The following is a 16,242-nucleotide window of genomic DNA, read 5'->3' as shown; positions in this document are numbered from 1 at the left end:
TGATGATTCTGCCTCCTGCTCTTTGTCCTGTTTCCCAGTAAAAATGCAGGGAAACACCATTTCTCTCCTGCTGTGTGGGTCCTGTTAACATTCCCACTTTGGAGCTCCTCCTCTGGTCTGTCAGCACACTGGGGGCTGGAAAAGCACAGTGACAGAGGCTCATCCATGTGGGGATAAATATCAGGAGAGAAAGTACAGCGAGGATCCAGCAAGCAGCAGGCAGGAAACGCTGCATGGAATCATGTCCCCAGGAATCTCCATGAGTTGAAATCAGAGCCTGTTATTAATCTAGCTAGACATTGAGACCCAGTAGCTGGAATAAATCAGATTAAACTCCTTCTGTATCAATGGCTAGAAGCCAAGCAGGTCTTTCCTCCCTTTTCTTTTAAATGACAACCCAAAAGATATTTCTGTCTGCTTAGCTAAGTAAACATACTGCTTTAAAACAAATAAAAACAGGAGATCAAAAGCATCAGGTAAATTTTAGTATGGCAGTAAGGTCCTTTGAGATACAACCCAAAGTGAGAAGAAAAACTTGGTTATTTCCTAGCCTGGGGGGCTACAGCAGTGGTGGAGCAAGCAGTCCATTTCACCTCCACCCTCCCAATGTGGGATGGGATGAGTCTTTGAATAGATTAAAAACAGCTAAAAAGGGGTTAAAAGTGACTCTTTCTTTGCCCTAGGGAGTTTTGCAAAGCGCAGGACAAGTAAACAAAATGAAACTTAAAGAAGAAAAATTCCATTACACCGGGACAAGAGAGAAGAAAGAAATCCTAGGTTATTTAGGAGAGCTACCTTTTAATTTCAATTCTCAGAAGTTGATGAGAAGCCAAGCAGAGTGACATGCTAACAAAGTGACTAAGGACCCCATTCCTCCCCACCCCGACCACCACACTCAGCACCCTGCGAGCACAGCCGGAGCCCAGGGTGCTGGAGCTGCGATAAGAAACTGCTAAATGCTCCTTACCTGCCCTGGCCTTGATGGCTCTGGTGTTTGCCAAACCTCTTTGCAAAACCAAATGCAAAAGGGAAAAAAATAATCAAATAAAACAAAGAGTAAAGGAAAAAAAAAAAAAAAACCAAAAACCAACACAGAGATGTTCCTTAAAAACCAACAGCAACACATAGCAACTGCTAGCCAAGCAGATCTTCCACGAGATGAAGACTTAAGGCACGTTACGCTTGCCCTGTCAAGGGAGGCGATTTCAGAGACTTCTTAAAAAGACAGGGATTCGGGTTAAAAAAAATGAAATAACCCAAAATGTATCAGCGCTTTAGAGGTTAACAGCTTCTGCTGAACAACATGCGTTTATCCAACCACATCCTAAAGCAGTTTTTTCAGCCCCAAGACCAATGAGCACAGCTAAGAGGAGGGCCTTGGGATGGTGGAGAGGCTGAGTTACCCCCTCCCCTCTGCCTTCTCTCTTCTCCACCTCCCCCTCTTTTTTTTTTTCTTTTTTTTTTTTTTTTTTTTTAGTTTAGTAAATTAATGCAGCAAGAAACTCCCAAGATCTGGCGAGTCCTAGCAGGGGAGAGAGGGCAGAGGGGAAATGAGATGCATTAGGACGACACTGAGCCACTTTCTTTCTGAGCACAATGGGAGTGCTTCCCAAGAAACTTCCCCTTCGCTCCCCTCCGCTCTAGCCCTGAGCAATGGGACACCTTCCCTACAGCACCAATAACTTATTCGGGAGGAAAATAGCCCAGGAAGCAGGAATCAACAGCAACCAAACGGCGGGCAGGAAAGCGACACAACCAGGACTGCAGCACGGCTCCACACTGACAAATTCCTGTGGATGTAATTAGGAAGACAACCCGGCTAGCAGCGGAAATTAAAGCCCTGGGTTGTTGAAGGTGTTCCCCCCTCCCATCCTACCCCCACCGCCCTGATGGCAAACCTACACCCCCTGCGTCTCCCCCTCTCGCCAGCCTGATGTCCGGAGCGAGATCCCGCTGAAGGGAGATTTCGGTGCGGGAAGCCTGCTCCTCCGGCCCCGAGCACCACTGCAGTGGCGGTGGCGGGGGCACAGGCGGAGAGGAGGGACGAGCCAAGGCAGCGCCGGAGCGGAGCCGCCGGCCGCTCGGCAGGCGCCCGCGGAGCGCCGCGCACCGCCGCTGTCCAGGGTGCTGATCGGGGCGCCCGCCAGACGCTGTCCAGGGTGCTGACCGCGGCCACCCTCTCCTGCTACTGTCCAGGGTGCTGACCGGAGCCACCCCTCCTGCTACTGTCCAGGGTGCTGACCGGAGCCCGCCCGGCCTCCCCCTGCCCAGCCTGCCTCGGGAGGGGTGGCTCGCTTCCCCTACCAATTCTCCCCAAGTGCCGGGTTACTTTATTGGCCAACCCCACCGGCCCACCCCTCACGGAGTACAAAAAAAAAAAAAAGAAAAAAAACCAGCGAGAGGTGGAAAAATGTGCAACGTCAACGCGCTCGGAGTCTACGTGTGGGAGACGATCGTTTTCTTCAGGTAAGGCTCGGCTTTACGGGAGGAGTGTGTGCGCACCTGGCGCTGCCGGGCTGTACTGCCGCGCCGGCCCCAAGCTCGGGGCACAGCCCCTAGGCACAGCCTCAGCCTTAGGACAGCGGCGTTCCGCCTTTCTCAAGCTGCCTTTTCGCCTCCTTTCTGTTCCCCGAGACTGGCTATCGCACAGCCCCGGGCTCGGGACTTTCCGCGGCTTTGGGAGTTACTCCGTTTAATTAGCACCGCAATCTCGCTAACCGCAGTGCTGAAAACACCGACCCCGGCTGGTTGCAAAGTGACAACTAGTGGCGGCTGGGAATGCTGCACTTGAATTTGCCCGGGTAAATATTCCCACCTCGCCCCCTCCCCATCCTCAGATTGCAGGTTAAGGTGAGTTCCGTGGGATGCTTTCACTACTTAGCTATGTTATCTTGAGAAACCGTGGGACTCCTTCCCAAGGAGGACTCACCCTATCGCCTCAGCTTGCTATGCTTAAAGTCACTGAAAGCAAAGAAATAATCACCTTCATTCCCAACTTTTTTCTTTCATGTTGTTTTCAACATTCTTCCCTTGCAGAATCTAAATGAAAGCTAAAGGGGATGGGGGGAGCTTTTTACTGTTATATCCATTGTCGACTAGCTGTATTTTGACTGTTTCAGATCTGTTCAGTTTCTCATTAAGGCTAAGGTAGGAAAAGGAACAGTTTTAGTCTTAAAGAAGTGTTTCTCGTCCATCTCTCCTTGCAGTGTTTTTATTAAATGGACAAAAAAAAAGTTGGAAGGTAGAAGCTCTTCTGTATTTGCATGAATAATGCAACCTGCTGTAGCAAGTGATAGATGCCGGATACATGCAATTGAAAAAAACCTTCTTTCATGAGCTGAACTTGCTGATCAGTCTTAGACTCCATTTCAGTTGCATGTCTCTTACTTCTGCATTTCTGAATTTTAAAAAAGTCTCATCTTATAGTTTAACGTGAAAGAACAGGTATTATTTACATACATGTCACTGGTGTAATACTTATTATTTTATGAGTCACAGTAGCAGACCTGCTGATATCGGCCAGACTTTTCTAGCTAGCAGACTCTTTCCTTTTGACACTAAAGTCTTTCCAGGCATAAAAATTGGGATATCCCCACTTTTTCCTGTAATTCCACAGAAAATCAAAGACAGCAAGACTGTAACATGAACTCAAAGCACCTAATATTTATGTTAGGTAAACCAAGAAAGAAGTTCTAGAAATAACTAAAATCACCAATATCTGAAAAGCAATGCACAACACCCAATACTTCAGAACCATCCTTTCTCATTATATTTAGTCACAAGTGTAAAGCAGCACTGCACAACATAGTGAGGTGGACTAAAAAGAAGCCTATATATGTGCAACAAACTCTTTAGTTAAAGAATGTTGAAGCAGAGAGATAAAACACAAGATTAAACAACACATAAACGCTCCGGAATGCTGTCCATAAATAAGCTAGAAGGCAAAATAAATAAATAAAAAAAAAAGAGAGAATTTCCAGGCTTGAGTTTCCTATGGCCCTGGCATTAAAGTATCTGTCTGGCTCTCCTCTGAACTGCCTGAACGAGTGAAATTGATACATACTTGTCTTGCTGATCCTGTTCTGTGATGCACACTTATGCATCACACAACATATGTAAGCACTTACAGATTCTCAGCACATCAGTAAAAGTCCTGGGCATTCAAAACCTTGGTAAACCAGTCCCTTCAGGTTCTAATGTAAACAATTATACTGTTATAAATTATATACATATGCATATACATGTGTGCTATATAGGATTATGTCATATTGCATACAAAAAGTATTTCTGGAAGTCTAGTTTTCCTGAAATCAACATTTAAGAAAATTTGAAAATGCTTTAATTCAATTACAGGGAGATGTTGAAACCAAATTGGTTTACATACTGCACTCATTTTTCCAAACAAGAAAAAAAAAAAAATCAGTAATTCCTGCTCAGAACTGACTCTAAGCAATGGTTTTCTTTTTTCTCCTGCTTTGTGTTATGTGTTCAATTTATTACAGGCCAAAAGTCTACCAGCCTTTCTGGTCCAGGAATAGCTTTGCTATTTCAGTTTCAGTAAGAGAATTTTATTCATTAACAATCATTCATAAATTTAGTGTGCCAATTACTCCAGCACTCAGTTATACATAATGTTTAAAAAACGCACAAGCTGCTAATCCAATAATCCATAATAGAAGTATGCATTGCTTTAAATTACAGGGTGTACCACATTTTATTGTCACGCATGTCAAAAATATTCTGGAAAGAGAATCCATTGTATGTTAGCACATATACCACAAAAATAAAGAAAAATCTGAAGTCCCAAAGGAAAATTAGATACAGCCAATATAGGAAATAAGACTAGATCTGTTGCTTAACAAAAATGTCCTTCGTCAGCCTTTTAAAAAACAAGACCCTGTGGGAAAGAGTAACAGCTGGTACGTGAATGCAAACATTATGGTATTGCCAATATGATATTTGTTTCTGTTACAGTTGTGGTGCTTTAGAAGGAATTTGAAATAAGCAGCTTATTCTGACATGCCTTTCTTTATGGAAGAGCATTTCCCATTTTGCTACCTGCCTTCCCAGACTGCAGTCACTTAGCTGTGACTAAGACATTTACTGAGATCCTGGGTAGAGGCAGGGATGGAAACTCGTTTGGGGTGTGAGATGAAGAGAGTCTTCTGTCAGACAGGCTGCTCAACCAGCCTTTTCTTACACGTATCTCTAAGGCAAAATGCTATTTCTTGAAAATAAAAATAAATTGGACAATATTTACACAGGAACTTCCAGATGTCCTGCTTGTATCTGTGGAGACATATGCAAACATTCTCCCAAAGTCTCACTACATACACTGCATGTTCATACCCTGGTTCAGTTGTGAATTCCTTCATGCAGAACAAAGAAGTTACCCTTACCCTGTGATGACCTTGCCTGGACTTTCTGTTGTACCATTGCATTTTAATAGCTGTAGTGGTCCAGAAACACCACTGCATAAGCCTGGGGATAGGAATGCACCTTGTACGTGTCAGGAGATAAAAGACAGCCTAGAACTGGCACCTTACACAACTGAACACTGTCCTGTGAGGCTCTGAAATTGTTTGGGCCTGATTCTTGTCCTAATTGCACTTCTGCATATCAGGAATCAGCAGCATAACCTTCACTGAATCAAGATCAGAGTTGGCCCCTTCTGAACAGCAATCTGTCAGCTAGCAGGAGTGAGTCAAGGTTACTGCTCCAAGTGATTCACAGGTTAAAAGTTGCTGCCAGCCTCAGATCCGACTGGACTTCTCTAACTGGCATTTTTGTATTCCCTCCTGTCAGTAACAGAGCTCTTCAATTCCAGTTTTTAAAACAATAAGAAGATGCCATTGTGAATATGATGCCTCTTAACTTTGTGGAAAGACAGACACTTTTTCCCAAAACAGACTTGACAAGTGAAGTAGGTGATTGGAGAGCTGCTGATTTCAGCCCCTTGAAAATACAACAAAAGAAGAGGCAGGGGAAAGAAAAGGAGAGTAATGTGCATGTTATCTCCAAACCTTCTGCTATAGCTCTGCAGTGCTAGATAGCATAACAGAGGTACCTGTGAATGAAGCGCTAACCAGAGACTTCCAGAGCCACAAGCTAAGCAGCGTAGCTGATATTCTCAAAGAGTATTTTCTTCACACTAACTAAAATCTACTAGAAGTTGTGCCTTATGACCTGTTGTGCCTCTGCTGAGTCTGTCAGCTCCTCCACGAAATAAAAATGCTTGGACTAGTTGCTCTAAGGACACCCTTTTGCTTCTTTGGTCTGCAACCTGTAATAGTCCCATTAGAGATGCTGTTAAAAGGGTTATGTGTTCAAGGTTTGAAGATATGACAAGTAGACAATTCTACCTAGAAACACTTATAAATCATTCCACAGAAACTAATTTGTGCTTCTGCTGGGATGACACCAAAATGTTTGGGACCCTGCCTTTTGCAGGGACTTTGATACACACTTCCATCCATCCAAAACATCTCACTTGCATTTTAGGCAATTAAGACAAATCAACATAAAGTACACAAAACATTTTCTAATGCAGTTTAATCTTAACATTCCTCTCTAAACAGCTGCCTTAAATGACTCCAGACCTGCTCTTTGGATAGATCAGAACAAAAGAAAGGATCAACAAATGTCTGGGCAAAAACCATTTTCCCCTCTCCTTATATTGGGTGCAGGGAGCAGGAAAACCATAGATAATCACATTGCTTAACAAAAACATTACAAAAAATGTTGCTGTTTCTCACATGCACTAATAAAATACCCTCTTCATCTCTGAGGCACTGGTGCTGTGAAGATTTTAGGTAGTATAGACTGGCTGTCCACCTTGACTCCCACTGAACATTACCCTATACTGCAGCAAGTCCTACTGGCAGAACACGTATTTACTGTTCAAATACCTGAAGGGAGCTGCTTCTGGAAAGTGATCAATATGTGGTGGGAATGGTAGGATCCTGGCCTTACATGTAGGAGCATTACATTATATGAATTGTCTACAGAGACCTCCTTCAAGAACAAGAATTTAGGCATGGGAATTTGGTCCCCCTTATTCCTCTTCTTCCATGAAAGAGGTCTTGGAGACCCTTATGTATGAAGCAAGTCATCAGCAAAGGGTCCTCTGACTGTTTTAAGTGTCTCAGATTTAATAGCACAGGCTCAAGGCTAAGTTAATTCTGCTACTGACCAAGTGATTCAAGTCAAAAAGGAAAGCACTTGTAAGCAACAGCACACTGCAGTTCCCCTGGTCTTGGGCAAACACTTTCTTATGGAATTCATCTAACCAAATCCTCATGAGCTGACCTGGATAGAAGAGGATCCCAACATCTGAATTAAGATGTTAATGTCCACAATTAAATTACTTTATTATCCCAGCACTGACCAGTGATCATTCATCTGTGATAGAAAACCAGCAGAGAAGTCTGTTCTCATTTCATCCTAGCATGCAGGTTAAAAGGGCTCTCCAAATTTCAGTATTGAGAACAAGATGTCAGACCACCTCATGAATATAATTGCTATTTAGGTACTGATGAAAGACAAGAGGTTTAAAAAATAAATCATGCTTTAAAATCAGAACATCCAAATCAAACCCACAACATTTAAGTGTGTCAAATCATCTAGATCTATTCACTGTCACTTGCTCATTTTCTATAACCTGGAGCTTTCCTGAGAATCCCAAAGTGACTAGTATTAAGACAACAGATAGGCTGATAATGCATTTTGACTTCTGTTTTATTTGTCTGTATCAGCTCTCATTGTTGTGGCACATTAAATCAGAGTTTCACCATTTCCAGTAAATTACCCTTTTGCTATCATTACCTTGCATATTTTCTAGTGACCTTTATCTATCAGCAAAAGCACAATGATTTCTATTCTTATGAAGTATTGTTACACTTGTGCACTTCATAGCTTTCAAGAAAAATGGCTCACCATATTCTTTCACACGCTAAAAATGTCATTCCAGCATACGCTCCCCACCATGGTTTGATTCAATTTTTTGATTGACAAAAAAAGTAATTCCAAATGCTTTTGATAATTTCAGTTTGGGGGAAAAAAAAAAACCAAATGAAACACCAAAACACAAACAAACTTGGGATAAATGAAGCAAAAAAGAAGGAGCAAGAGAAGCAGGAATTCCTCCCGCTGCTCCAGTGCAAGGCACTGGAAGGATCATTAGCAGCCATAACCACACAACTCAACACCAGGCTGTCTGGCTGCTGACTTCTAGACCTACTTGCAGAGCCCGGAAAAGAGCAACTTTTGCATTGCACTCAGCATAATAAAATATTGCTAATTCAGCAGGTCAGCGCCCCTTAAAGAGGGAAAAAAAAAAAAAAAATAGAATTCACCTCCTCTTTGTTTCTCTCACCCTTCCCCCAAAGTACCCAAACAATTTACATTTGTGTTTACAAAGCCAGACAACAGAAACCATTTCCCCTAGGGGAGGTGGTTTGCATTGGTATTTTAGCCAAGATGATTGGTTGGTGCAAAATGATGTAGTGCCCTTAACCTCTTGGGAAACCGCTGATATGCTCCGCTCATCTGGTCCTGGGGGTCTGCACGCTTTGATCACACTGATGCTATAGATCAGATACACACCTCCAAGCTGTTCCTAAATCTCTCCTGATACTTCAAGATACTGATGCACAACTGAAAAAAACAGAAATATAGCTTTTGTCCCCTCGGTAAGGCCAAAGCACAGAGAGGGCCTGCAGAGAACAGAAATAGATAGAGACAGATGCAGCCATAATTTATACACGCTGAGCACTCCCCATTATGCAGACAATTATTTCATCCATATAATGCACTATGGTAAGCTGCTGATTTGGGGACTGCACCACATCTGGCTGGTACATAGACACAGTTGGCATCCTGTAAATACATCTCTGCTGGATCTAAGTGCCAGCTGAGAAAAGCAGGAGAAATCTTAATTTACCAAACCCCACGAAATTTGGATTTTAAGAGGGAGGGGGAAACAAAAGAACACACTTTTGCACCTGCTTTCCTTTTGATTTCTCCCTCTTCATCCTTCCACTGTGGCTCACAGCCCACTAGGAAAAAAAAAGACAAAAAAGACAAAAAACCCAAATGCCTTAGCAGACAGCCAGTGAACTCTTGTTTTTATCAGTGTCTCATTGCGGGGTGGGTGAAGAGGGAAAAAACTACCAAGAGGTTGCCAAGACAAGGAGTGTCGCATGCATGGAACAGCAGGGCTTGCAGTGCAATCAATCATCGCACACACTGCCTTCAGACGAAAGCTGCCGACAGCGGCTCCCCCCACGCGCCTGCCCTGCGAGTGACGCCTGCCCCTACGACCACTCGCCCAGAATGCGGATCCTGTCCCCCAGCCCCAGCAGGGCTGGAGCAAACACACAAATCAATAAATAGCAACAGAACTGGGATCAATGGTGGATCGGACCACTATCTCATGCGTCTGGGTCAGCAGCAAAACACAGCTGAGCCAGGAATCATGCAGAAAACCCAACAAAATTCATCACTTCTCACCTTTACCCGATTTCCTTTGAATTTTTTTTTCCTTCTTTTATTTCAGATGATGCAAGTAAAAAGATGCTTTGTACAAAGCCCCAAGCACAGGTCCCTCCTCCCCCCTCTTATGGAGGAGGTATAAAACCTGAAAGCACGAGGGTCAGCTGTTATCAGCACCCTTTGAAAAATCCTTAGCTCCAAATGTCCTTGCTGGTGCCAAGAGCCCTGTGCAAGACAGGTCAAGTCCCCCATTACAGCAGGATCTGTGCACCACATGTATTACTGCAGTTGGGAGTAGGGAAGCGAGATGCTCTGAATTCCTGGGTGAGGCAGCCTTTTCTTGTCTTTTGAGAACTGCAAAGACAGGCTGTGGACAAAAGAGTGATTTTTTTGTGGGGTACCTTTACAACCTGTCTCTTTTTTCACTCCCAGTGCTTTTACCCTCTGGAAGCACTGCTGAGCAGGGCAGTAGCTCCTGACATATCCACGCACACACAGATCTTTTTCCTGCACCACAGCTCCAAAGATCTGATTTACAAACCAAAATGTGTGCGCCCCACCTCTCCTGCCACCCGACATGCATGAGGATCACAAGCATCCTCCGGCTTCCAGCCCCATCCATCACACACCCGGACACAGAGCTATGGGCTTAGAAATCATCTCCCAGCAGTGTGGCTGACAAAGTACAAGCCTCATCAAACACAACCTGCTCTCCTGCACCAATGTAGACCCTGCAGCACTGCCAGGGTTGAAAAGATGGGGGTTTTTTTGTCAGAGAGCTGAAGAGACCAAAGTCAGAGGGCTGCCAGGGTGTGGAGGAGAAGAGCCCTCCTGGGTAGGGGACCCAGAGCTTAGCCATTCATTCCAGAAGTTACATTTCATTATAGTTCATGAATAAACTGATAAATTACACCAGGAATCACAGACAGCGCAGAGGGAACATTCATCTCCAGCAGAGTATTTGCATTGCAATGACAACAACTAATTCTATCAGAAAATATCAAAATGAGCTCTCTTACCATGCAACTCATTTTACACAGTACAAAATACACACATCAGAGCGCCCCAGTTTTACTCTGGGACCCACAATTTTCTAGACAGGTTATGTGTGTTAGCTCAGGAGGCCTTTCCAAAGGATCTGTAGCAAAAAGTTTCAGAAGATAAAACCCACCACCACTCTGCATTGCATGTTATATCTCTTTTAAAAGAATTCTATTCATACCACCTCTGATTTATCAAAAAAGAAAAAAGCAGTTACAATACTCTTACCCAATCTTAACAAGCAGCATAAATCCTTAAACTAAAACTAATTTTTAAAAAGCTGCTGTAGCAAGCTATTTGAACTGATGAAAACACGACTGATAGTGCAACTGCAGAGCTATAGATAGAAGAGCATCCACGATTTCTCGTAATTCTCTGACACTTGTCTGGTCTGTGATCTAAAACCTTCTGACGTCAATTGAGGTTCCCACTGCAGCTCTCCATCCAAACACTAAATCAAGAGCACATCAGTGAAGAGAATATTGTTACCTAGAATATGGAGCCTTGTCTTGTAAAGACATTTCCCCCCTTTATTTACTGCATTCAGGAAGGCTGTTTATGCATAACTTTAAATATCTGACTAACCCCCCTGACTTTAAAGGGAATATTCAGTGTACGTGAAGCTAGACACATGCTTTTGTCTTTGTAGGGACTTTTTTTTTCCTTTGTTTTTTTTCCATGAAAAATGCAACTTTTTTTAAAAAAACCCTTCAGTATATGCACATGTAAGAGTCAATGCTGGCGTTTGCTGCATTTATTCCACAAGTTATTAAAACCTGAGCACTGACTTGTACTTCTCCATTGTTTGTGTTATGCTTTCAAACCTGTCGCAGTGGCTTAAGATCATACGTCTCCAGAAAGTTGCTACTTGTGCTCCAAGAGCTGTAGACCCTTCTGGAAGAGAGATTAGTTGAGAATGTCACTAGAGGGAATATCTGTGGCTTCAGAACTGAGTTTAACACGCACATTTTTATAACATGTGATAACCAAGAGTGACCACGCAACATATGAGAGTTTGAAAGTCTTTGTAAGAGTAGGGATCTTGCACGCAGCTGAGCACTATTCCCATGCAATTTGTTGTGCTCTTCCCATCTCAACTATACACAATGTGCAGATTTCTCCCCACCCCTGCCCCCAGCTGATTGTCCAGTCATTTATTATTTTCTTATTGCCCTGTCCAGGCAACGTCAGCAATTGTTCCAAGTGCTGGTGTCTTTCCATAGAGTTAATCAGTGTAATTGGGATGTTTTATAGTTCTAGACGGGGTGTTTTGCCATATGGGGTAGGAGCCACAGGCTGCAGGTACGTGGCAGTGGAACACAGAGATATTGGAATGCTGCAGTCTGAAGAAGAAATTTTTCTCACTCCAGTAAAGTTGCTTTCCCTGGATGGGAATGGTCACAGAGGGTTAATTCCCTGACGCCCATGGAAAAACACCTCCCAGCTCCTCTCCTCCTGTACAGCCACAGGGAACAGTGGTAACGTGTTGTGCAGGACCTTTGAGAGTGTTTTGGGATCCTTTGGGTTAAAACTTTAACTGATTACATCCTGCGACTACTGCAATGCAGTTACTTCTGGTGCAAAAGCTAGAATTGGTTTAAACAGCTCACAGCAACAGAGCACAACCATCCAGGACAGAGACAGCAACATTCTACAAGCCCATTTTTTCTCTTCCGGCCCCTCCTCCCACCATAAATAGGGATAAATAATAGCTTATTGCCCATTTATTTTTTCTCAGAGTGAAATCTCCTTCTCACAGGTTCTCAAATTCCATATTTCACCAGTCTTGCTGTACACGATTATTTTCCTATCCTACCCCAACATCCAGGTCTGCTCCATGCTTCTGTTGCATAAGCTCTCAGCTGAATTAAGAAAACAACCAAATCCAAACTTCCTCCTGCACCTCCAAGAACTGGCTTTGCAAATTCACCCTGTAGCACACCCCACGTCCATGCTGCATGGACTGTAATCACCAGCAGTTGAGCATGACCACATGGATTGCAACCGGTACTGTGCAACCAGCACATCTGTAACACTCAGAGCTCCTTCTAGTCTGCACTATGCCGGGCCAAAAATATAGCATCAGGGCTCTCTTCTCCCCACACACCTCCACTCTTCTTTTATCCTGTTCACCTCCACTGTTGTAGGCTAGGAATTCAGACAACGTGACAGACAAAAACATGCAGACAATGAGGTTTCATCCTTTTTAATTGAATTGCATATCAATATTGATTGTGCTATTCATTTTGATAGTAAATCTAATCATTAAAAAAAAGTCTGCTTGCAGTCTCTGCCAAGCCTTTCCAGGCCAGCATCTGGCAGCATTTCCCTCAAGATAACATGTTGATGTGCAGTCAGAAATAACAGTCTGGGTACAGAGTTTAGGGCTGCCCCTTTTCCCTTTCACCAGGAAAATCTCTCTTCTGTTCTTCCTCCCTCGGGCTGTTGAGTACAAGATGGAGACAGGTAGCCCCAGCATCAGCAGAGGCTGAGTACCAGCTGGGCTCTGCTGAGCTCTAGGCTCTGCTCACGGGCGTCTGTGCCCAAGAAGCACAGTTTCAGGGACCAGGGAGATGGTTCAGGAAAGCCAGGCGAGCAGAGCAGGGGGAGAGTTAGCATAGGTAACGCTAGTTAATCAGGAACATGATGCGTTTCTGCACCCAACTGTCTGATGTTCTCTTTGTGACTACGCCTCTCGGAGCCTGCTGGGGTCAATAAAACTAAGCTGATGAATTCTCCTGTGTGCTCAAAACCCCAAGCTGCTCTAGAAAGACCTGGCTTTGAAGGTAATGGGGGAAACGGTTATACTGGTCACCTCAGCCTACCTCAAAGACCTGACGGCTATTCCTCTCCATGGGATACCTACTTACAGAAAACATCAAATTTGAAGGACAAATATGTGAACCAGCCCACCTGAACACTACTCCCAACACATCCCTGCCAAGCTTTCTGGCTTGTGTTGTGTCTCAAAAATAAACAAACCACTTCAGAAGCCTTTGCCAAGCACCACTGAACTGGGGTAAGTGATCAAGCATCTTCTATTTCCCCAAGCTGCAGAGAGCCCAACCAGAGGAATAAACCCAGTGCTGTTCTCTTGAGCCACTGGTGTTGCACCAGTTTACCTTCACAGGGACCTGAGCCTTCTGCAGAGATATATTTCCTCTGCAAACACTTGTTTTGCAACAGTTTGTGTTTCTGCTGCCAGACATTATTATTTTTACCCTCAGAATTAATGATTAACAATTAAATTATTTGACAAGGGAACAGAGGCCCAGTGCTAATTAAATTCCTTCTTCTCTCCTCTTCGCAAAGAAAAAAAATTGATATTTCTCAGTATCAGCATTCAACTGGAACAGGGCAGTTTGTGATGTTGGACTTAATTAGATGGACAACCATGGGCACAGCCAAAAAAAGCATGAAAATATTGCACAAGGGCCATACAAATTCGGGGCGGAGGGGGGTGGGGAGAAGGAAGAAAAAGCCAACTGGAGTGCTGGGAACTGAGGTAACTAACATGTCCTGACAACAGAAAAGCCACTTTCTAAACCAAATAGCTTTTTATAAGAATATATCACGTGTTTAGCTGAAACAAAATAATGCAGACAGAGCAAACAGTGCCTGTATAGGCTGGGAGAAACCAGTAATAAGTGTCCTGCAAAGCTTGACTGCTCCATTTTAAGGAATGCAATTCTTGGGTATCCTGAGCAGCTGGGCTGTTCATCTCTACCAGACTTCACCTTCACGCGCTTGCTGGTGGGCTGGACCTCCTAGGGGCTTGGTGGTGTCTGCTTACATGCCAGTGTTAATATCACAAAAGATTATGCTAGCTCATCAGCCCTTCGAAGAGATCCTTTCCATTGTTGTTGCTGTGATGATCGCCTGATGGCACTTTCTCAGCCAGATCCACTAGGGATAACACCAGCCTAAATAAGATAAGCCACTGTCTGGCTGCTATTAAAATGCACCAAGACGCTCTCGGCTCAGACAACACTCTTGCACCAATGCAAACTACATCCTCAGTGTTTTTGTCATGTTTTGCCTCTTTTTTTATTTGGAGAATAAGTTTTCTCTCTGAACAACACAAAAACCCACCCTAAATTTCCAATTCTCTTCTATCATCAATAATTTTCAAATCACTTGGCAATTTCCCTCTTCTTGTCTCTGCTGGGCCAGGAGATGAACAGTCCTGTGGGACTTTCAAGGGTGCTTCTCTAAGAACTAAGGGATGGAGAAAATCCCAGAAAGCTCCCAAGGCAGCACACAGCACTGGCCAAGACAGACCTGGAAGAGCAGAAACTGATAGCTTTTTTGGGTGCTGTCTGAGCTAAACTGCCATAGCAAAGCTCAACCATCACAACCAGAGTGAACATTTCAGGGTTGTGTTAGATGCAATCCATCCCTCCAAAGCATGGTGGGGTGGGCCAGCCTCTCTGTAGCTCCCAGTGCTGTTTTCTACTATTACTTCTGAGCTGGAGAGTAGACATCTGCCTGCTGCACATAGATTCTGCTACTGGAAAGGCTTTGCTATTCCCTCATCCCCTGCTTTCTTGCCTTTTCTTGTTAAATCTAGGGGGGAAGTTGTTACCAGCTAGTTTTAGGAAAACATTTAGTAACCAAACAGAAACTGGAACTCAGAACTCATAATTCCTAGGTCACCTGGGATCACACAGCAGCCAAATAGAGCTTCTAAAACACGCATCAGGAGGCACAAACCCATGTTTGATGGTTTCAGCACATCAGAAACTGCTCATAGGGATGGGCATGAAGCTGCAAAAAGCAGTGGGGCTGTGAGAGGGTGGCTCTCTCCCAGATGCTTGTGGGAATCATTTGTCTTAGATATATCCTTCCATGTAGGAAGTGAGCCCATGGAATTCATTTACTTGCAACTTTGAAGCAGAAAGAATCAGAAAATGGCAACCAGGAAATACCAGCAGACTCACTCATTGGAAGTGGAGTGAACATACTCAGCATGGGCTTTCACACTGAGTTTACAGAAAAGCTGAACACTGATTTCTGTGCTTTTTGACCTCTTTTTTTTTTTTAAATAAATGCCAGGGGAATTGCAGTATTTAATTATCTTTTTGCACTTAAAGCTTATTAGATTTGTATTGCCTCTCCCTCCCCCCCCGCCTTTTCCACTTCCATATACTTCCTCCAGCTTACAGTTAATGAGAAGAAATCAGTGTATTGCACTATCTGGCATCTTGCTGCTGAAATGGCAGAAGACTTTGGTTATCAAGTCATTTGCTGCTTAATTGCAATCTTTTCTCCAGACGCATTGCCATGCAGACACTCTATTGGAATGCAGTAGTCAAGCCCAGTATTGATTGTCCTCCCACTCCCAGCTTTCTTCCTCCGAGTTTGCAAATCAATTGCACCCTGTTGTTTTCCTTCTAAAAAAAAAATTTAAAAGACATCACCCATTCCACAACCCTATTTACCCCTGAAACACACTGGTTTGGCTTTGCAGTTTCTTAGAGCAGAGATGGGGACAAGACAAGAAATGGCAGGTAACTATAGTAAAAGCTAGATCCACACCTTGTCAGATCATCTCCAAGCATGAATGTGCATCAGCCAGTTCAGATAACATCCTGTCTGGGAGTGGATTGTGAAGATATAAAGGGTAAATTAAATCCTAGTTTTAGATTCTCACTGGAAAGCATCTGGAATTTATCTCCCCTCTTTATTGCAGAAATTAAACAATTTTTA

General features: G+C 43.7%; 1 protein-coding gene across 1 annotated transcript in view; it reads left to right on the top strand.

Moving 5' to 3' along the window:
* Positions 1–2,410: 2,410 nt before the first annotated feature.
* GLRA1 (glycine receptor alpha 1) overlaps positions 2,411–16,242 on the top strand; it is a 39,935-nt gene continuing 26,103 nt past the window's right edge. Inside the window, exon 1 of the mRNA XM_075509571.1 lies at positions 2,411–2,466. Coding sequence (XP_075365686.1) covers positions 2,411–2,466 — 56 coding nt within the window. The remainder of the gene's footprint in view (positions 2,467–16,242) is intronic.

This window comes from Mycteria americana, chromosome 8 (assembly GCF_035582795.1).
Source record: "Mycteria americana isolate JAX WOST 10 ecotype Jacksonville Zoo and Gardens chromosome 8, USCA_MyAme_1.0, whole genome shotgun sequence".
Classification (NCBI taxonomy): Eukaryota; Metazoa; Chordata; class Aves; order Ciconiiformes; family Ciconiidae; genus Mycteria; species Mycteria americana.
The sequence above is the reverse complement of the archived record's forward strand: the minus strand, read 5'-3'. Positions and strand labels throughout refer to the sequence as shown.